Source organism: Juglans regia, chromosome 1, assembly GCF_001411555.2.
Source record: "Juglans regia cultivar Chandler chromosome 1, Walnut 2.0, whole genome shotgun sequence".
Lineage (NCBI taxonomy): Eukaryota > Viridiplantae > Streptophyta > Magnoliopsida > Fagales > Juglandaceae > Juglans > Juglans regia.
The window spans coordinates 25,523,287-25,545,198 of NC_049901.1; the positions used below are offsets into that span (position 1 = coordinate 25,523,287).

The 21,912-nt window shown below is 38.9% G+C and overlaps 1 protein-coding gene across 2 annotated transcripts; it reads left to right on the top strand.

Annotated features, from left to right (window-relative positions):
- The first annotated feature begins 3,907 nt into the window (after positions 1-3,907).
- LOC109000459 (protein trichome birefringence-like 1) lies at positions 3,908-5,610 on the top strand. Of its 2 annotated transcripts, none has more exons than XM_018977327.2 (4): positions 3,908-4,418; positions 4,483-4,654; positions 4,748-4,932; positions 5,009-5,610. In XM_018977327.2, exons 1-4 carry the CDS (start codon positions 4,003-4,005, stop codon positions 5,499-5,501), a joined length of 1,266 nt encoding a protein of 421 aa, XP_018832872.1. In that variant the 5' UTR covers positions 3,908-4,002; the 3' UTR covers positions 5,502-5,610. The 2 variants fall into 2 exon arrangements, with proteins under 2 accessions (XP_018832872.1, XP_035543399.1); XM_035687506.1 differs by having other exon boundaries at positions 4,309-4,418; positions 4,470-4,654.
- The last annotated feature ends 16,302 nt before the right edge of the window (positions 5,611-21,912 follow it).

Here is a 21,912-nt window from a genome sequence, read left to right on the forward strand (position 1 = left end):
TGAATGGATGACTATATGCTGTATCTATTGTATGCATTTTCTAAGAAAATAAGAGAAATGTTGAGGCCTGTGCCCCGAGTTTTAAACTGATGCTTTAACTAACGCGAAGAAAGTGATTTAAAATGTCCCTATGAATTGACATTTTATGGATGCCATGAAAAGTAATGCTTTTATGGATGCTATGAAAGATAATGTTTAAGCGCGTGCCTTTAAAAGATGTTTTCTTTCCATGAACGAACTGATTAAATGAAAAGGACTAAACTAAAAGGAAAGGACTGAACAGAAAGAATGAACTGAATGAAAGGACTGAACGTTTAATGTATGAAATTACGTAATGACCATATGAATGAAAAGGGTACCAAAGGAATGGGCAGATTGCAATGATGGGTAAGTAGTACTGGTAGTGCACCCAGTGCTGCCCCCTGACTAAAAAGGGATTCTCAACCCGTGGTCACGAGTGGAGTCCGGGTCCAAAGGAAGACCGCTAACCCCAACACACGGGACGTAACAGTGTGTACCGACCTATGAAAGTGATAAGAAAGAATGGATGAATGAATGAATGCATGAATGCACGAACTCTTGAAGAAATGAAGGCACTGAAGGGAGATATGTAACACCCAGACCCAATCAAGCTCAATTTTTTATTTATTTATTTATTTTGTTTTAGTTTATTCTATTTTTTTTAATCTATTTTTTTTTCACACGTTAACTTCCGCATGTTTTATTCTTTCCATCTATTTTCTTTTTCCCCCTAGGTCTTCCTCTCGTCCACAGCATGCATGCACACACACGACTCAGTCTTTCATCTGCACACACGTCTCTCTTATCTCTAGGGTATTCGAATCATATTTATACGCACACAATAGCCATGCGTAGAGAACGCCTAACATTGTTAATTACTTTTTTACCCTGAGCTACAAGTTATGCTAAGTTGTTTTAAAAATTTTATATTGTGTTAATAAACTGTTATTTAATTATGATTACAGAAAATTATTTAAACATGTTATTAAGTAAAGTTTTATTTTAAAAGTAAACAATATTGGTGTAATATTATTTTTACATTTTAGATATGATTTAGTCTATTTAAAAATAGTTATGGTTTATTTTAAAATATTTTGGGATAATTATATTATCTAGTATTAAACTTCATAAGTTGTTTTCATTAATAAATAAGTTAGACTTTTAAATGTTTTTAGTCGAAGTTGTCAAATGGACATTAACGATTTTAGAAAGGGATAATATATTTTAAGGTTATGAAATTTTAGGTTTTGAGGAATTAAGTAGGTTATTTTAGAAGTTTATGATTAAATATCGAAATAAGTGATTGATTCGAAATTTATGGGAATTAGTTGATTATTTTATAGGTGACGATTGTTAATTGTTCAACATTTTGAGAAAAATTCTAAAAAGCTAAGAAGTCCAGGTAAGCGGGGTTCATATGCTAGACTTTGCATTAAAATAAAATGAGCTGAGGTTATTTTTGGAAAATATACATATTTGATTTTAAAAAGAAATTTGAACTACCTCAGTTATTTGTTCTGCATTACTCATGAGATTCTGTTTAAGAATAAAGTATTTTCTATCATGACTGGTGTAGACATTAGCTTATTTTTTATATTCTGTCTCTGAACTTTGAAAAAGAGAGCGAATATGAAATTTGTGCATAAATTATGTTGTGATATGATTTTGTTCTGTTCCGAAAATTTTGTTTAGTACTCTGCTTGGATAAGATGTGATTTCTGAAAACCTTTGGCATGACTCTCTGATTCTGAATTTGATTTTGTTTCCTCTATGTTCAGTTACGGCCCTGCCACGGGTGATAATAGTGGCATACGGCCCAACCACAGGTTACAATAGTGGATAGCCCAACCACAGGTTATGATAGTAGATACGGCCCAACCATGAGTTACAATAGTGGATACGGCCCAACCACAAATTATAATAATGAATACGGCCCAACCATGGGTAATAATAGTGGATACGGCCCAACCATGGGTAATAGTAGTGGATACGGGCCTGCCACGGGTTATAGTTGTGGTCTCTGTTTTGAGTGCACACATTGGTGACAGAGTGATTTATGTTCTACTTGGCTATCCGCAGATGCACAACCCTACCATGGGGGTTATACATGGCCTCTGTTCTGATATGATGTTCTGATGATGATAATGATCATTTATGCTATGCCAAAGGATATTTTTGAATGAAATTATTTCTAAATCTTCGCTCTGACATTTTGGATAACATGTTTTGCTTCCGCACTCTGAAAATGAAAATGTTTTATTTTGCATTATGATTTCTGTAAATGCTCATGTTTACACACTAGTATATGTCCTCTACTTACTGAGTTGTTGATAACTCACCCTTTATCTCCATATATTTTTCAAATAATTTTGATGGTTCAACTGGAGAACAAGAGTAGGAAGTTTTAGCAAGGTGTGATGATCGAAGTGGAATAAGTGTCTGAGGGTACAAGTGCTTATTTGAGAGTCGTAGTTAGTAAACAGATTTATTTTTCAGGTATTGTGATTTGATGAGTTGAGGATAGTTTTCAAGTTTTTGGAGAATTTCTAATTTATGTTATTGGGAATTTCTTTATTGTTCCCATGGAGGAACTTAGATTTTTGGATTGATTAAATGAATTAATATTTTATGGGATTTTCAAGATTTTATAGTTGTGTTATTTAAGTCAATTTTAGGTATTAAGAGTTAACTTTCCGGACCTCTGGGGACGGGGCGTTACAATGTGCGCTGAATATAACTGGCGGGCGTGGAGGTCACAAATGAACGGGCCTCTCCTTGCCTACCAAGTGGAAAGACTCCCGACCGGGATGTAAGATTCATCTCGCATTTTCGAGTTGTTGCCCACGATGTCGTTTAGGTTAGTCTTTTAAGTTGGTCATTTAGACTAGTGGTCCAATCTAACTGCCTAGAGCCTTGTCACCAAATCTTCGCGCCTTCTAGTCCCAAGTCTCATCGCCTACCGAGAGGTAAGTCTTCTAGCCTTTGGGTGAGAAAGATCTCTTTGCTGCCCATAGGACAAGGCTCCTCACCCAAATCTCATCGGCTCTCTTTAGATCTCACTACCTCTCGTCGGTCTGGATTTATAATCTCTTATTTTGTACTAAAATGCTCTCATTTTGCACTAAATCTTCTCATTCCTTCAAATCCAAGAAAATAAATAAAAATATGTAAAAAGAAAATAAAATCAATAGTATTGAAGGGAAAATGATATTTTTCATAAATAAAAGAGTGATAAAAATCACACAAAAATAACACTTATCATGGCACAATTATATTACTTGATTTAAAATAAATTATATAAGAATTGTAAAGTAATTGTGAGTGTATCATTATCTATTATATATATATATACACGCGTGCATGTAGGTGTAGAAAATCTCCATGGGAGAAAATGGTACAAACATTAATGGCATGTTTGGATAATGGGACGAGATGAAAATTCTGTGAATGGTAGTGAAAGGTTTGTGAATAGTAGTTAAATGGTTTAAATTAAATATTTTATTGGATTTTTAAAAATGAGAGAGAAAAACTTAAGTAAAACTATTATAAAGTTAAAAATTGTTTGAATATTATTTTTGTTTTGAAATTTGAAATGTTGTGTTATCTTTTGTGTTTTGTTTGAAAATTTGAAAAAATTGTAATGATAATTATGTATTGATTATATAAAAGGTTAAAAATTTAAAATTAAGTGTTTTGTGTTTGAGTGATGTTTGGAATAGAAATTAAGAGAAATTTTGAGATGAGATTTCACGTAAAAGATGGTAGATAACAAAGTTTGTGGACAAGGACAATCCAGACTACCGCAATTAAGGTAGATAACAAAACTATATCATATAGGCAATTAGATAAGGGATGGGTGTGGTAGAGGCCTCAAAGGTCTACATGGGGAGATAATGATAATGAGCTTTGGGGCCACAAAGGAGAGGCTGCACAAAGCATAAGTACCCTCTCTTCAGCTAAACTGAAACAGAACTTACAGTAATGGAGGCAACTTCCACCATAAATGAAAAATGGAGGTTCTGCATATTTGCATGCTTCGTAGGCTCCATCACCCTGCTTTACTGTCTGAAACATGACCAAGACGGGATAAACCTTTTGGCTTCTGGAAACATTACCATAACTATGACATCGTCCAATGACTCGAACCAACATCCATCATCTGGCATGCCGTTCTTGCAACTATCGAACGCATCAGAACATAGAAAAGACGTAAACGAGAAGGAAGATAGCTGCAATATCTTTGACGGAAAATGGGTATATGATCCAACATCAAGTCCTCTATATCATGGATCACAGTGTCCATTTCTGAGTGAACAAGTGAGTTGCCAAAGGAATGGGAGGCCAGATTCTGAATACGAAAAATGGAGCTGGGAAGCCAAGGGGTGTCGTATTCCGAGGTAAGAAGTAATTAAAAGCTTACCAGCTTATTAAGTCAATTTTTGATAAAGGTTCGTTTCCCAGGTTTAATGGTACAAACATGTTAGAGAGACTTAGAGGAAAGAGAGTAATTATAGTTGGGGACTCCATCAATGGAAACCAGTGGGAGTCGCTTGTTTGCCTTCTTTACTCCACTATTTCCTCCTCACGTGGTCACATTGACATGAACATACACGACAAAATTTTCCGAGCCAAGGTAAGTGAGAACATGATCGATGAGTTTTGTGCCGCACCACTATATATAACAGGTAAAGCTCTTAACAAGATTAATATTATTCTAACACAACAGGAGTATAATTGTTCTGTTGAATTCTATTGGAGCCCCTTTCTTGTACAATTGGAAGGAAACGAAGAAAATGGTGGTCGAATTCTAAGGTTAGACAAACTTTCTGACTGGGAAAAGAAATGTCGTGGCGCTGATATTATGGTATTTAACACTGGTCACTGGTGGCATAATGGTGGTAGGTTAAAAAGGTAAGATTGCTAATCTGAATCCTATATCGATCTTGGGAATTAAAGGAAACTTGTATCTAACATGAGAGCCGTGCAGGTGGGACTTGTTCCAATATAAAGGAAAGGTGGTGGAGGAGATGGAGGTCCAATCAGCATTTGGGATGGCAATGAGGACCTGGGCTCGTTGGATTGATCGCAACGTAGACAAGACCAGTACAAAGGTCTTTTTTCGAAGCTTTTCACCAGTACATTATGGGAAGCAGAGGTGCTACAATCAAACCCAACCCATCAAGGACGAGTCTTATGTAGAAAAATCTCCCAATCCCATTGTAGAGGTTGTTGAGAGAACAATTAGACGCATGAGGACGCCAGTGAGGTACTTGAATATCACAAAACTATCGCAATATCGAAAAGATGGGCATACAACACTAAACACAATAAGGCAAAAGAAGCTGCCAAAGGCAATGAAACAAAGACAACCAATGTCTCATGATGATTGCAGCCACTGGTGTTTGCCCGGAGTGCCGGATACATGGAACCGGCTACTATTTGCATCTATGGTCATGGACAACTCTAGTGACAACTCTTAGTTTTTAACATACGATTTGTTTATGTTCAATTATTCATAGAGATGAACAGTGTGTTGTTCAGAAATGCTGCCCAACTTTAATTGCTTTGCAAGGACTTCTCACCCACGAACTATTACTAGTTTTATTTTCTACGCTAAACTATAGAAAGTTTTAAATATTAACACCTTAAGTTATAGATATTATTCTAATTTATATTCTCATTTGAGACCTAGCTAAGAGTTCAAATGAAAGAAAAATTGGCTATGTTGTAAAATCTTAATGTTCAAATTTGAATGAAAACATAAAGTAAAATATATTTGTAGTTCAAGATAAAATAAAATATTGATAGTTCAGGTGTAAATGGACATTTTAATAACTCAAAGTGAAATGGAAAGTTTGTAGGGTTTGTTGGTAAAAAAACTAATTTCAACTTATATTTTGCAAAATACAAAATGATGAAAGTAATTCAACTTCAGAAACATGGGGAAGGGTACTTAGACTTTAGTACTTGTACAGTTTGAGTAGTACTCTACAAAGATGATAAGCAACGTAAGTGAATGTGATAATGAACCAACAGGATAATTATTACAACTGTAAGCTTGATATATTTATCCTGATCTTACATTGAAGATTCGGATTTGGTCCACATCAATTGGCTTTGCCTGAAGTGAGGAAAACCATAGGAAGTGGCTTTATAAAGATAGCAACTAACTATTCCTAGGTATGTAGAAACTTTAGCTTTTTATTGGGGCATTACATCCACGCGGTTGGGCTATCCATCGTAGGTGGCAGAGCCTATCCCTACAAGAAATTTAGGACTTGAGCCATGCCACCTATGACAGACTGGCCCAACGAAGACGTCGGGAATATAAGGAGGCGAGATTGTGATACCTTATTCTGATAAGTGAAAAGGGTAGGATATATGGAATCCCACATTGTTTCGGAAGGAGCAATTCTTGCTCTCTATAATGTTTCGATGGGGCTCCAATTGTATCATTGACTAGTCCTTCTAGAGTATAAGTCATACAGTTTGGGCCTTCTATTGGGGTGTTACAAGTTGAGTAGTTGATTCTCATAGGAGAATTAGATGGTTAGCTTTTGTGATGTTTAAAGCACGAACTACTCTGACTGCATAAATGTTTCTTATACTATTTTAAGTACAAAATGCATATGAATGTTGTTGATACTCTTTTCATGCAGATGAAACCAATCATCTATTCAAAAATACCCGATATACCTTGTCGTTATTAATGATCTATTGAAAAAATAGGTTCTTTAAACACTGAACAATCCTAGAAAAATGTCTTCCTAAGAGAGTTAATGCTCATGAAAATCTAGTTGTCTAAGATTATTAATTATCACCTAGTGAGTGGTTTTCGAAGTACCTTGTATGTGCTCCACATTCTATTCGACCTCGCCCAATCTCCCATGCATGGGTTCTCCAGATCCTTACACATCATCTATCATTCTGGAGAGAATGGTGGTTGGGACTACCAACTGAGTCTGCAAGTAAACTGTGACGCCCTGACTCCCACGTACAGAAACGCGGGAATCGTGACATCGAGATGATGAAAACACGGGTCACACATTCCAACGAAATGTGCCCAAATGTGTGCAACATGCACAAGTGCACAACATAAGTCGCAGCGGATAATATAAATAAGTCAACGAAGTACTAGAAATTTAACTATAAGTATACAAAATAATTTACCTTTAAAAAGTTATACAGCCATCCCAAATATATTACAAAAGATAAATACATAAACGAGTAGGAAAATAAATCACGATACACGAGAGCAATCCCAGATCACTCTTCCAACGGAGCAAAAGCCTAAGGCTCGTCATCCTCATCTGCATCAAAATCTACGATACCATAAAACAGTACCGTAGGTAAGTAATAATCCAAACAACCCTCGAGATAAAAAAGCATTAAAGCAACCAACTAACAGATCCCAGAATCTCATTTTCTCCGAAAATGATTACTTTTCAACACACGCTAAAAATCTCATTTTAGCCAAAACATAAAATCTAACATTTTCCTAGAAAATGATTTACACAAAACCCAACATTTATCGGACACTGTAGGCAGGAATCACAGGCGGGACACAACCACCATCCCTACTGCGTGCTCCGTAGGCGGGAATCACATGCGGGATTCTACTACCATTCCTGCTTACCACCATCCCTACAGTTCCTTTCCACACAATGAATACCTATTAGAGCACTGTAGGCGGGAATCACAGGTGGGACTATACCATCATCCCTGCTTACCACCATCCCTACTGCATGCACCGTAAGCAGGAATCACAGGCAGGACACAACCACCATCCCCGCTTACCACCATCCCTACCGCGTGCATCGCAGGCGGGACTCTACCACCATCCCTGCTTACCACCATCCCTACAGTCTCTTTTCCTTTTTCTCAAACCAATCAATCCAAACATTTCAAGCATACTCAAAATCATTTGTGACAAGAAAACCCAGTTTTCAAATAAACACATGAACATGCATGCAATCATGCGAAAACCCAGTTTTCAATTACAAACATGAACATGCGTGCAAATGCAATGAACACGACCCGACAACAATATCCAACAACCAACAAATGTCAACACAATCCAATCACACAAACAACTTCATTCTCCAATCCATCCAACCCCCTTACTCCTTGGACTCAGTCCGGCAAAACCAATTAATTCATAGTAAAATGAGTTAGTGTAAAAATACATTTAAATCACAAGAGTTATTTGGAAAAATACTTACAATGCTATATAATAATTTCTGAGGGATCACGAAGCTGTAAGAAGCGACAACATAGCAACAGAACAGTGCCAAATGCACTGTGGCCATGGGTCTCAAAAACCCACTTTTGAACGGGTGCAAACGAAGACCCGAGATTGATAGGGTAGGGCTTAGGGATGTCGGTGAAACTAGTGGTGGTGGTGGTTGGCCGTGGGTGGCAGCGTAGAGGGCGGTCGAAAGCTAAAATACCCAAAATGAAAATATTGATTGTGGGGCTTCACCGGTGATAGATCGGAGGTGAGGATAGGTGCATTGGGTTGCTAGAAGGTCGAGGATGAAGTGATGAAGAAATTGTGGCCGGAGGTGGCGCGACGGTGGCGCGCGAGCACAAGGAACGTCGTGGCTTCAAGCCGTGCGTGGAGGAGAACGCCGGCGAGTTAGGGGCTGAGATTGGTGGGGGATGATGGCTGGCTAGAGGGGAACTTGTGGCAGTGGGTGGTGTCGGTCACGGGCGGCTCACGGCGGCTGGCTGGGTGGAGGGGAAAAATGCACGGGGAGAGAGAGGGAGAGGGGTGTCGCGCGGGAAGCAGAGGGAGAAGAAAGAAAAGAAGAAAAAGAAAAAAAAAAGAAGAAAGAAAAAGAGAGGAAAGAGAAAATGGAGGGAACGAAATGAGGACCAGTCCTCACATCTTGGGTCACAAAAAATGATCCAACGGAAACGATTTCAAAACAACAAGTAAAATAAAATAATTCAAACGTAGTGATTAAAATGAAAATACATAATTAAACCCAACAATAAGTTAATTAAATATGAAAATCCATTTAAATGCATTACCATAATTAATTATAAGAAAGCACTTCAAAATAATTTTCACAAAATTAAAATCATAAAAAATAAACTCACTAAAAATCCAACCAATCTTAAAACAAGAGAATAAATTTTTGAATAAATAAAAAATAAATCAATCAATAAAAATATACTAAAATACAGGATGTTACATCAACTATCAAAGTACTAACAATATACGTATGAATCTTCGAGAGTAAAATGGCACAAATGTGTTGTGATATAAACATGAATATGCATGACATGACTTGACAATAACATGACATGTGGCACCCCCAGCCCCAACTTGGGATTTGGCAGAAATTGTAATGTCGAGATTACCTACCCCTCGTACATGACAGATAAGATACAATGCACCTATTGATAACTAACAATATGTAGTATATCGCAGCGGAAAGACAATTTAAGTCAAATATAAGAACATTAGTCATGGTACCGAAAACATAAAATCTCAATGGTACACCATAATCCATAAAAGACATCATAGTTGATACGAGTTTCCAAAGAACTCCCAAAAACACGGGACCAAAACATTAAAGCCAAACATAAGGTTCTTTCCCAAAAGTGTAATGAGTTAGAACCAAGGTCCCATCCTCAAGCAGACTAATGAATATTCCCCTAGACGGTCGAATGTCTATGTCCAAACCCATCTCTGTGGCTATTCCTTAGCCTCTACAGCAAAGTTCTTAGCTTACTCCAGATGTCTTGACACAAAAATCATATCTTAAGTCTTAACATCTTCTAAAGTTCCAGTGTTGAAAAACCGACATCGGACTCATTGATAATAGCTACAATCTTTTTGAGTCGCTGAGCTGATACCTTAAGTAATTCTAGGGTAGATTGATGTAACACTTGAGCCCAACACCAAGCCTGCTTTCTAAATATTTGTAAGTTTAGCATATGAAAAGCCTAGTTGAATTTTTTGAGTACCATTTTATTGGCCCAAATTGATTTTTAACTGATATCAAATTTTCAAATGGACTTGCCATTGTAGTTAAACTCTTGGAATATTTTTGGATTGGGTTAAAAAAAATTTTATGGGCCAAGAAAATTTATAGGACAAGTCGTAATATTATAGAGTTTTGGATCGAGACCCAAAAGTCAGAGAAAAAGCCCAAGCTGTGGCAACTCGGGAGTAGTTTTCACTCCCATATCCCATGCACGTACGTCATCCACTTCCATTAGGGTTTCCAACAGTGTGTATGTAATAGACCGCTATAAATTCATTGGTGAAATTTTTATTGACTTTAGGAATCTCGTGAAAACCCCATAAGTTTTTACGAATTGACCAATCGCTCAGGTTTTAATCTGTCATCATAGTTAGTATTATCACTCACTATGGTGCTAGAAATATAAGTTTTATTTATTTGAGATAGTTAGAAGTGTCAGAATGTGTTATGGTCTACGTCATTAGACTCAATTGATTATTTATGATTTTATGGCGCAATAAGTTCATTTTCATAATTTCGAACGAAACGCCTGTTCGAAATTGTGAAATTGTTTTTAGGGGCACTTCGAGGTTGAATTTTGGTAAGCGATTTTCACTATAGGTTGATATGAATATTTAGGATTTAACAATACTAAGTTTATTATGCATTTTTTGGAGTGAATAGTAACCTCGATAAGCGCACTCAATGCAGTGTTTTCAAAATCACAGCGTGAAATGTCCAAATTGGGTTAAAGGAGTTTTATTTGGACACTTGGCAAGAACTTAGCCACACATAGTGAATAAAGTTAGACACTTGGCACAAAGAGGAACCATTAGATAGATTTGTGAAGAAAATCAAGGTGTGAGATCACGTCACCTAAGCAAAACTTTGTTTCATTTGATCAACCAAATTGTGCCAGACCAAAGAAGGTTTCAATTCTAGTGAAATCCTAAATGGTTGGAATCCAATTGAAACCCCAAAATGTTGGTTGAAACCGAAACCCTAAACGGTCTCCCCAAACCCTAAAGTCAGCCTTCAAACCCTTTCTAATCCGATTTCTAGCATTGTGTTTAATCACTTGATTAAATCACTTCCACATGCTACTAATACTTCAAATTTGTGTTAGAACATCATAACCTTGAAAAATTGATTGGGCCAAGTGATATTGGATTTGGACTTGATAGTAACCCAAACCCTCTTAAAACTCCAAAATTTAGGCCCATTAAGGTCCACAGATTTGGTCACCATAGGATTGCTATTTGGATATGTGTTGCACCCCCACCTGGCTGGCCAGATTTTTACAAAGAATGGCTTAGAAGATTCTTGAAGTACAAAGTTAAAGAGCCACCTCACTCTTTCACTTTTACACTCCACCTTGAGAAAAAGATCTTGGTCTGATTTTTGTTTATTGTAATGAGAAGAAAAGGCTAACACTCAAGCTTTCATTCAGTCCTATCACTTTCCATAACTTGTGTAAGGGGCTCTCCAGTTAACCTCCCACGAAAAGCAACCCTCCTTTACACTTTTCCTTGATAGAGCACAAAAGATACTCTCAGGCAGTTTTTCTTATCTCTTTGGCATGCCTGATTCAAAGCTTTTGTAAATGTTTTCTCGCAATGTTTCCTTCATGAAAGTTGTTCCTTTTTTAGTCTAGTTTATGTGGATACCTTATTTGATCAGTCAAAGGTTGTTTAAACCCCCATAAAGGTCATTCTGGGCGATAAACTAGAGAGTGTGTTATATTTTGAAGTTTTTGACCAAGCTAATGAATAGATCTTGGTCCGAAATTTTTATGGAGTACTGTTAACATGTGTATATGATTATTGGATGAGTATTTGTTGCATGATTAAAAGTTTTAGTGAAATATTTTCTTAGATCTAGAAACTTAGAAACTGAAACAGGAAAAACAGTTTTTACTTTGAGAAAGTTTAAATCTTTTATGGTTTAATCTTATTCCAATGGATATGATATTTTTATTGGAGGATCCTAAGCCTCTTATATACATGTTAGGATGTTATTTTGAATATATTTGATGTTAGTTTCGAAGATATGGAATTTTATGCAAGGAGATTTTCGGTTAGGCCAAAGTGATAATGTTCTTGGCTAAATTTATGTTTTGGTTGATGTTTAACCATGTGATCTGGAGTTTGAAGCTTGGATCTGTTTTAGGACACATTTTTAAATCATGTGATGTTTTGGTTTGAATATCACATCTTTATAAGTCATGGATCAAGAGATTGATCAAAACAAGTTAGAAACAAAATCTGTTTGCACTTAGAAGAAAAACCAAAAAGTTCAAGTACGGTTTTAGTGATTTTGATGACTTTTGTTCATGATTCAAAACATGATTAATCTTAAGAATATGTTATGAGTATATTAGAAGAAAAATTTTGGTTTAATTATGAGTTTTGAAATTTGAAAGAATTGCAACTAAAATCAAGAAAAATGACCTATGAATGTTTCGACCATAGTGAGTTTTCCATAATTATGAATGGTTTTAAATTTTTATGAGTTGATATTTGAGTCTAGGACAAAATTTACATGATGAATGTAGTTTTTGGAGTTATGATGTGAAATCTTAAGTTAGGGGTAAAATGGTCATTTTCTCACATGTAGAGGGTAAAATTGTAATTTTACTCTAAGTTGTCTCATTTCACATTTCTAATTGTTAGTAATTAAATTTCTAACTTTTAGAATACTCTCTTACAGTTTCTCGTGTTTTGCACTTTATTCTGGTAGAACGCGACGATCGAGGTAAGTTAGCTTTTAACTTACTATCAGTTTAATGTGTATGAGTGATAAGTAAGGGAACTAATGTGTACGTATGCATGTTATCATATGTGTCATGCCAAGTCATTACATATTTATTTGTTACACAAAATTTATTCTGTCACGAATTATTCATCTATTACACAAGATATTATGTCACGTATTGCTATATATTGATAGTATGTCATGTTAAGTTAAGTATGCCATCTATTACATGTATTTTATGTCACGTAATATTCACTGTCACATGTTATGCCGTGTTATGAAATCTTGTCTGTTACATGTTATGCCATGTTACGAAATATTGCCTGTTACATGTATGCCATGTTACAAAATATTTTCTGTTCCATTTATGTCCCAAAGTATGTCATGACTATCGTCTTATGTTCATGTCACGTTACCCTACGTCAGGACTTCTGTCTTTTTGTATTAAAGCCATCCTGTCTCGAATACAGTTTGTGTATTTCAAGAATAGTCTAGTTAAGTTATTCATGTCAATCACGACTCTAAGTGCTAGGATAGGGTAATATCCTAGTGGAACTCATTTGTTCATGCTAGAGTGTCTAAATAGGTGTGAAATTTCCTAGGTTGATGAAGTACAGTCAACAGGTTGCGAATTGGGCTTAATTAGCTAGTCATCGGAGCGCGCCAGGTACTAACGCCGATGGAGCCACACTTTATTTTATTTGTGTCCACAACAAGTGTGGCACAAACAATTCATGGGGCCACAACAATTGTGGAGCATGAAGTATGGGGCTATAACAACTGTGAAGCATACACTACATGAGACAAAGCAATTGTGACACATAGAATATGTGGGGCCAAAACAACTGTGGAGTACGTATTAACGCATTCACAGTTGGTTTAGACACCTGTGTTGTGATGCGGTAATCGGCAGGGACTGTAATACCCAGCTCCTTCTTACATACGCTTCTTTCTTTCTGACGTATGTTTCGTCTTGATGACGTAAGCAAATCCCGATGGTAGAGATTATGTGATCATCTGCCTTTCTCACTAGCGACTGCGAGCCACGTTATGCGTGTCGAACCATGATGGCATGTCTCGAAAGATATCGTGTGACTTCTAGGGCACGCCCAGTGTTTTAAATATGCTGGAAATAATTATAAGAAGTATTTTCATCATTATTGAATTAAGATTTGATCTTAAATACGACAATCATAATATTATTGAAGAGCTCCAAAAATATTATAATTGCCGGAAATCATTTTAATATTATTATTAAAATGATTTTAATTATTTAAGATATTATGATATTTAAATTATGTTGAAAGCTTTTATTAATTAAATGGTTTAACCCTTTTAAATATGTTAAGTGAGACTTCATCATTCTATTAACGATGAAGAATATTATTTTATAAACTAAAGTTAGTTTAAATCAGTGTTTTAATTATTCGTCGTGTAGATCCCCAGACGAAAGGACTGGCTTAAATACCCAGACCCGTCTCTTTCCCTCTCATTTTCCCCGTAACCCTCTCTCTCCTCCCTCTCTCATTCGGCGTACGCTGTACGCAGACCCACCCCACGCCGAATGGCTTAAGGCCTGAGCCCGGCGCCGCCGTGCGTCGCCCTTCCTCACTGCTGGCACCAATGGCTTGCTCTCCCTCCGGTGAGTCCATCCATACCGACCTCTCCCCCTCACGCTCTCCCTTTCTCCATTTCGGGACTGCATAGCCCGTATGGGCTTAGTGCGCGTAGCGCCGCTGTGCGCCTCCCTCCAACACCACCACTCCCTCGGCAGCTTCCACTACCACCGGCCACCACTCCCCAGTGAGCTTGGCCTCTATTATGCAGCCACCTCCCCTCCGTCGCACACACGCACGCACAAGGAAACCCACGCATGGCTTCACCGTGCAGGACCCCAAGCGCCGCCGTGCGCAGCACCCACGGCCGCCTAGCAACACCATGGCTCCTCCCCGAGCTACTCCATGTGACCCATGGCCAGAAACCCCCTCCTCTACCTCACGGCTTCTCCCCCTCTCACGCACGGGTTGCACGCCGTGCACCACCATGCACCTCCACCCATGGCTAATGACTGCCATGTCCAGCCTCCTCAGGCCGCCACCAAGCCAACCCGACCTCCATTGGCCCCGATCTGCCACCCACGAGAGCACACTCTCTCTCACTCTCCCACGACTTCTCCTCCACGGTATGGCCAGATCCGCCACCGTGAGCCACCGTGGCGCCACCTCGACGCCACCACGAGATTCACCGCACCTCCCTTAGCTAAGCCCTAGGTCCAAACCATCACTTTATGTGGTGGGTAACCACTGCACGTGATGGACAGTCACTGCGTGTGATTGACCGCCATTGTACATGGCTAGATCCACCATGTTATGCCCCTTGCCATCATCACAAGGCCATCACGAGCCTTTCCAAGACCACACCTAGCTATCCAAACGCCTAAACAGTCACCGTACGTGAGTTAGCCACCACGTACGACTCTTCCGACATCATCGGCTATGACGGTCAACAAGCAACGCACGGGTTATGCCGTCGATGGTATAACCCTCTATCCCTCGTAATTATGTTAGATATTGATTAGTTGACTAGGTTGTGGACTGTGCTGTTAGTATTTGTGGAGTTGTGGCATTGTGATGAAGTGTTGGGCATTCGGTGTAGTGAAGTGTTGGGCTTATCTGTGTTGTATGGAGGTGCATTGTGCCGTACTGTGATGTGTTGGGTGTAGATGGGAAGTGTTGTGGACTGTGCCATGTAGTGTGATTGGGGAATATGTGTTGTAATGGTGGCACGGTATATGTGGAATGGATACAATGCACACTGACTGTACTCGGTGTGCATGTGGTGTGTTGTATATGTAGGGAGTACAAATGAAATGTACTCCATGTGATGGTAAAATGCACCATATGGCGGGTACACCATAATGGTGACATGCCGTGATGTGTATGAAGGGAGTACACGTTGGGTGTACTCTGTGTGGGGTATAATATATGTGAGGAGTACACGTGGAGTGTACTCTATGTGGTGGAGTAATGCATCATATGGCAGGTATGCCATAATGGTGATGTGGCATATGGAATGGGAATAGTACGCACTGTGTGTACTTTATGTGTGGCGTAATGAGAGACAAGGAGAGTAGATGTAAAATATACCCTCCTGGCTTATTGTGGAACGGGATGAGTACAAGTGGAGTGTACTCAGTGGCATAGTGCGTATAAGAGGAGTACATATGGAATGGACTCTATGTGGTGGACGATGCACCATATGGCGTGTATGCCATAATGGTGATGTGGCGTGTTGTATATGTGGGGAGTACATGTGGAATGTACTCCATGAGATAGTGAGATGCACCATATGGCGTGTATGCCATAGTGGTGATGTAGCGTAACATGCATGGAGTATATGCAGAGTGTATTCTATGTAGTGGAGCGATGTACTATATGGCGGGTATGCCATAGTGGTGATATGGTGTGTATGGATGGAGTACATGTGGAATGTACTCCATATGATGGGTGATGCACCATATGGCGTGTAGGCCATAGTGGTGATGGAGCGTATGTAAAGGGAGTACGAGTGGAACGTACTCCATGTGATGGAGTGATGTACCATATGGCAGGTATGCCATAATGGTGATATGGTGTGTATGAAGGGAGTATACGTGGAGTGTACCCCATGTAGCAGCGACACTCCGTGTGGCGTGTCGTAGAGATAAGGATGGTTATGTGATTAATGGGCGTGGAACGTGATGGATAGTGTCGGGAACTGTGGAATAGTGTCCCGAAGTAGTTATGGCGTAGCCTGTAGTCTGAGGTGACAAGTGTCACTGCGATGGACTTATGGCTAAAAGTATGCTTGAAGTATTGGAGCAAGTATAAGAGTGCGCAGCGGAAGCATGACTGAGGAATGTCACGAAGTGACATGACTACTAACAGTCGTGCTTGTGATGGGTGAAGTAGTGGAATAAGTGTAAGAGTACGCAGCGGAAGCATGACTGGGCAACGTCACTTCGTGACGTTGCTTATGATGGGTGAAGTGTTAAAGTGTACAAATGGCGTAACGGGAACGTGACGAGATGTCATGATGTGACAGGAGTACGTTAGGAACCGTACTCATGATGAGTCAGGAGCGATGTAGTAGAATGCTAGGTAACACGACAAGGTCACAGTGTAGCCCTAGAGCAATCTCGAGCTATATAACGTGACATGAAACGTAGTTATAAATGGAGTCTTGTCGTGTTAAGTGTTGGGATGAACTGTCAAAAGGGACAGGTAGCGTGAAGAGTCATGCTAGCCGGGTTAAGAGAAGATTGGTATCAGAGTATGACCCTTGTCCCTACGAGTAGGTGATCAACGTGTTATATACGTTGATCTTAAGTGATAAAGGGGTAAGGTACCTATGTAACATGGTGAGAGACACGTGCCGGACGGATTCACCATATGTAATGGGTAATCTGTCATGAGCATAGTTGCACGGTGCTTAAGTCTCAGAGTTGGCTTAGAGCCATGTGTCTTGTATGGATGGGAATGAGCATTTAGTGTGGGCCAAGATACATGAAGGTAGTGACGGATGCATCATTAGGATTGAGATGTGTGATTCCATCGGTCGGAATCATGCGTCGAATGTGGTTGTAAGAAGAGTAAGACAAATGTCCTAGTGTCTTAATCCTAAGGTGAATAAGGGGTTCACTTTAGTGGATGAGCACTTGAGACAAGACTTTGAGTTGGAAGTTGTGGTGACCGTAAGTGGTCCTTGAAGGGTTTAACATAGTGAAGGGCACGTAAGTGCACGGGATAGAAGGAGAGTGTTCTAAGTATAGCGTAGTTCTATTTATAGTTTAAGTTACTTATGCATTAGATAGAGAATGATGCTAAGGTTATGTGTATGCATGTAGGTTGCCATCTGACAAGCACGTGAATGGATTGAATGACATGCAAGTAGCATGGAGTCCAGGTAAGTGTTACATTCATACTCTTCTAGAGTTATCAAAGATACAAGAAATGCTTTTCCTTTAAAATGCTCACGAAAAGACTAAAGACGTTTTAAGAAAGAAAATGCTAAATGTTCAAAAGTATAAGTATGTACGGCCCCTCCTTGGCAGCCCCTTTTTACGCACCCAAAGTATTAATTGTACGCATGTGAAAGGATGACTATACGCTGTATCTATTGTATGTATTTTCTAAGAAAAATCCATAAACTGATGAAGATGCATGAAAGGCATGAAAGTAGATGCTTTTGTGAATCCTACGAACCGACGCTCTCATGTGCGCCACGAGGTGACGCTCGTGGATGCCATGATTGACGACGTTCAAGGTGATGCTTGTGGGATGCCACGAAAGCTGATGCTTAAGCCCACGAACGAACTGTAAAAAAGAGGATAGAACTGAAATTAACTGAAAGACGAAAAGACCATTTTTAGGCTTACACCCCAAACGATATTTTCTCACGAAAAGAAATGTTTTCTCATAAAAAGAAAGGACTGCTAAATGAAAGAACGAACTGAATGAAAGCTTCAGCTCATTCAAGCTGACATGAACGAATGAATGAAAAGAAAGAAAGAAAGAAATGAAAGCATGAATGTATGAAGACACGTAACGGCCACATGACATGAATGAAAGTGTACCGATGGATGGGCAGATTGCAATGCCGAGTAAGTAGTGCTGGAAGTGCACCCAGTGCTACCCCTTATGAAAAGGGGTTCCCAACTCGTGGCCACGGGCGGAATCCGGGTCCAAAGGAAGACCGCTAACCCCAAACACACGGGGCGTAATTGTGTGTACTGGCCTATGAAAGCGATAAGAAAGAATGGATGTACGCACGCACGCACGAACGCACGAATGCACATGTATGCATATGAGCACAAGAGCACGGGCTCTTTAAGAAATGAAGGCACTGACGGGGTAAACGTTTTACGACGAGAAAGCCTTTTTAATGTAAAACCCCGTACAGCGGCCCTTGAAGAAATGAAGGCACTGACGGGGGACATGTTTTAAATAAAGAAAAGCCTTTCAAAAGAAAAGCGTCGTCCAATGACGTTTTCAAACGAACGCACACAAGACACGTAGGCATGCACGTAATAGTATGTACAAATCATGAATGCATGAATGAAAACCTATGTTGTTATATTTTAACCGTATGAAGTAAAGCTTACGAGTCTTCAACTCATTTTAGTTTTTATGCATGTCCCTCCCCCACAGGAACTGCACGATCGGGACGGACACGGCGCATGGGGAAGAGCACGGAAATCTAGGCATGAGTTTTAAACGTACGAGAGACCTTTTTATTATAAGATTTATGTTTTCCGCTGTAACCCTATTTTATTATCAAAGCACATTTTATTTATAAACGTGGAGTCTCGCACCCTGGGGATGCAAGTGAAAAGTTTTAAACAGGACGGTAATTCTCGTCGTCCTTTTTATAAAAATATTTTAGAAAAAGTCCCACCACAAGGACGGGCGTTACAAGGACACACGGCTCAAAGGGACCCGTGTAGCACCCGTATGGTCACTTTATTAATTAAGTCTATTGAATAAGATTCCAAGTTCATGTATTTCACGTTCAAGTCATGTTTCACGTTATGTTATGTTCAAGTTTACGTTCATGTCAAGTTTCAAGTTTTTGTTACGTCAAGCTAAGTTTCAGTTCAAGTTATGTCAGCTCATGCCATGTTATGTCAAGTCACGTTATGCTTATTATTTCATGCCATGTTATGTCAATTTATGTTATGTTTACTATTGACTTTGATTGTGCATTCATGCCTTTCTTTGCCATGCATGCATCATTAACCTGTGTAGAAATTTCCTGTTAACTACAAATCTCACTATGGTAGTCTCAACTACCATTCGGGGGGATTGACGCGACGGTGCGACGTAGATGATAGTACAGTAGTTACCTCAGATTACTACTTGTATTTGTGGAGTTCAATCTCCAGCACTCTTTTGATCACAACCATTTTGCACTATTATTGTGATCTTAGTTGTTTAGTATATCATTATGTATGAAGTATGTTTTAAGTATTTGAGATATTTCAGTTTGGTGCATAATATTGCTAAAGAAAAAAATTATTCGCTGCGAATATTGCATAATGCTATATGCATGTTAGGAACATTGCATCTTATATGTCATCAACGAGAACAAGTAACCTTGTGTTGCATGTCTCGATACTTCAAATGTCTGTTCATCCCAAGCAGAATTTTAGGGTGTCACAATGTATATATAGGAACCATACACTGAGATCACACCACCTGCACATCAGTTTCTTCCACGCCGCATTGCTAACCTCGTACATTCAAGCCATCCTAAACAGCCAAAGATTGCACCTTTCAGCCACTATTGCAAGTCCTCTGTGTTTCCTCTAATCAACGACCGTGCAACAGCAACAACCTTCACAAAGTCGCCCACGCCTCCATGCCTAGCCACCGAAAAATCTAGACTGTGTACTCTGTTTGCGCCACACTAAAACAGGGGATGTGCTTGCCACCGTGAGCCACGTCGCCAGCCCCACTCGAAGTCACCACATTACACAGAAAGTCCCACTGGGAACCCCATGCCACCCCAAGCCACCGCTAATCCCTCTCAGTACATTCATGTCGTGCCCATAATTTCATCTCCGCCTCTCCCCCTTTTTCTCGTGTTCTCGGAATCTCTCTCATCACCCTCTCTTTCTCTCTCGTGCTCAGCAACTCAGCTCGATGGCATCTAAGCCGCACCACCCTCATCTAGCTCCCGTCGCATCTCTCTGCTCCGTGCCCAATGTCAACTTCGACGGAGTGCTACACGAAGCCTTTGGTTCTAGTTTCTTGCTTCGATAGGTGCAATCGCACGGTATTTACAAGTCCGCCATTAAAGTCCACGGGCTTAACTCGTGGTGGGCTTATTTTTGCTTAAGGCTTGGTATATTTCAAAAGCTTTTTAATGTTTTAAGGTGTTTTGGGCATAATTTTTAAGTTAAATTTGTTTTATCACGAGCTTAGTTTTATATTAGATTGATGAATTTAGAAAGTGATGATATTTTAAGGTTAAGAGAATTTTTAAGTTTTTGAGGAATTAAAATAGCTGTTTTAGGTGTAAATACAAGGTGACTGGTCAATTGGAGATTTACTCAACCCACATGATTTTTATTATTAGGTGACGATTGTTATTCCCTTAGCACTGTTGTGAGGAAATTCTGAGAAGCTAAGAAATCCAAGTAAGCGGGGTTCTTATACTAGACTTTGCATAAAAATAAAATGGGTTGAGGTTGATTTTTGAAAAATATGCATGTTTTGTTATGAAAAGAAATTGAAGTGATCTCAGTTATTTGTTCTGCATTACTCATGAAATTCTGTATAAGAATAAAGTATTTTCGGGTATGACTGGTGTAGACATTAGCTTATTTTTGACATTCTATTATTGAACTGAGAAAAATGAGCGAATATTAAAATTTGATAATTTTTGCATGTGACGTGAAGATGTTCTGAATCTGTTTTGGAAAATGTGAAATGATATGAATTTCAGTACTCTGTTTTGATACGATGTGGCATAAAAAAAAAACCTTTGGCATGACTTTCTAATCTATTATGACTCTAATTATGATTCTATTCTGACTTTGATTCTGGTTTTGATATGGTGATTCTAGTTCTGTTTTGCTCGGATATGTGGCCCCTGTCACGGGATATAATAATGACCTCTAGCCCTGTCACGAGATATAATAGTGACATATGGCCCTACCACGAGATATAATAGTGGTCTTTGTTCTAAATGCGATCGTTTTGGCAACATGGTGATTTATGTCCTACTTGGCTATCCGTAGAGTGCACAACCCTACCCCGGAGGTTAAACATGGTCTCTATTCTTATATGATGTTCAATCATGTTGTGCCGAAGGGGTCTTTCAATATGAACAGTTTGAAATGTCACTTTAATTTTCTGATAATATGTATTTTTGAGATTTCCATATTGAAAATTGAAATGTTTTGTTTGTACATTCTAAACTCTATAGAAGTGCCCATGTTTACATATTAGTATATGTTCTCTGCTTACTAAGTTGTTGATAACTCACCTCTTATCTCCACAATATTTTTCAGATTATTTTGATGGTTCAGCTGGAGAACAAAAGTATGAAATTTTAGCAGTGTGATAATCATAGAGGAATAAGTGTCATTTAGTACAAGTATTTATTGGGTCATGTT